Genomic DNA, 615 nt, shown 5'->3' with positions numbered 1-615 from the left:
CCTCCAGGCCCCTTCCTCACAGTCCTGTTTGCTGACTCCACCACCATTCCCCTCCCTGAGCCACCAGGTGCTCCAGGCCAATTTGGATGCTCCCATGTCTACTCCAGCCTTTAGTGACACCATCTCTTCTAGGAAGGTCCCTGGCCCCTCTCATTTCTTCCCTTCTGCCTCCAACACCCTCTCTCCTGCCCTGCTGGTGCCATAGCCTCTCTCCTGCCCACCAGACAGACTCTGCCCTATGCAGCAAGGCAGGAGGGAGAGGAGGGAAGGGGGAACCTTCCTGTCACAATGCAGATTTTGGAAGAATTTGGTTCTGGCAGGTAGCCTGGTGGGGAAGGAGAAGGAAGAAGTGATGGGGAAACCTTTTTTTCTTTTTTTTTCCTTTTTTAAAAATAATAAATAAAAACAGATGACCCAGAAGGCTGGAGCATAGCTGAGGGCCACCTCTTGTACCACTATGCACGTGTCTGGTTTGTGCCTCGGCTTTCTGCCGGCAGTGGGAAAGGGAGCAGAAGGGAAAGGGGAAGGGAAAGGGGCATTGGTGGCTCAGTAGTTCTGCGTTTGGTACCCCTGTGTCTCGGTGTCGAAAGCATCTGCTGGAGGGGGCTGCTGGTA

The 615-nt window shown here is 53.8% G+C and overlaps 1 protein-coding gene across 1 annotated transcript in view; it reads right to left on the bottom strand.

Annotated features, from left to right (window-relative positions):
* Positions 1 to 546: 546 nt before the first annotated feature.
* Positions 547 to 615, bottom strand: part of LOC103806394 (synaptogyrin-1-like) — a gene marked incomplete at its 5' end in the record, with an annotated part of 10,224 nt that continues 10,155 nt past the window's right edge. Inside the window, one exon of the mRNA XM_009079081.1 lies at positions 547 to 609. Coding sequence (XP_009077329.1) covers positions 547 to 609 — 63 coding nt within the window. The remainder of the gene's footprint in view (positions 610 to 615) is intronic.

This window comes from Acanthisitta chloris, unplaced genomic scaffold, assembly GCF_000695815.1.
Source record: "Acanthisitta chloris isolate BGI_N310 unplaced genomic scaffold, ASM69581v1 scaffold37567, whole genome shotgun sequence".
NCBI classification, from domain to species: domain Eukaryota; kingdom Metazoa; phylum Chordata; class Aves; order Passeriformes; family Acanthisittidae; genus Acanthisitta; species Acanthisitta chloris.
The sequence above is the reverse complement of the archived record's forward strand: the minus strand, read 5'-3'. Positions and strand labels throughout refer to the sequence as shown.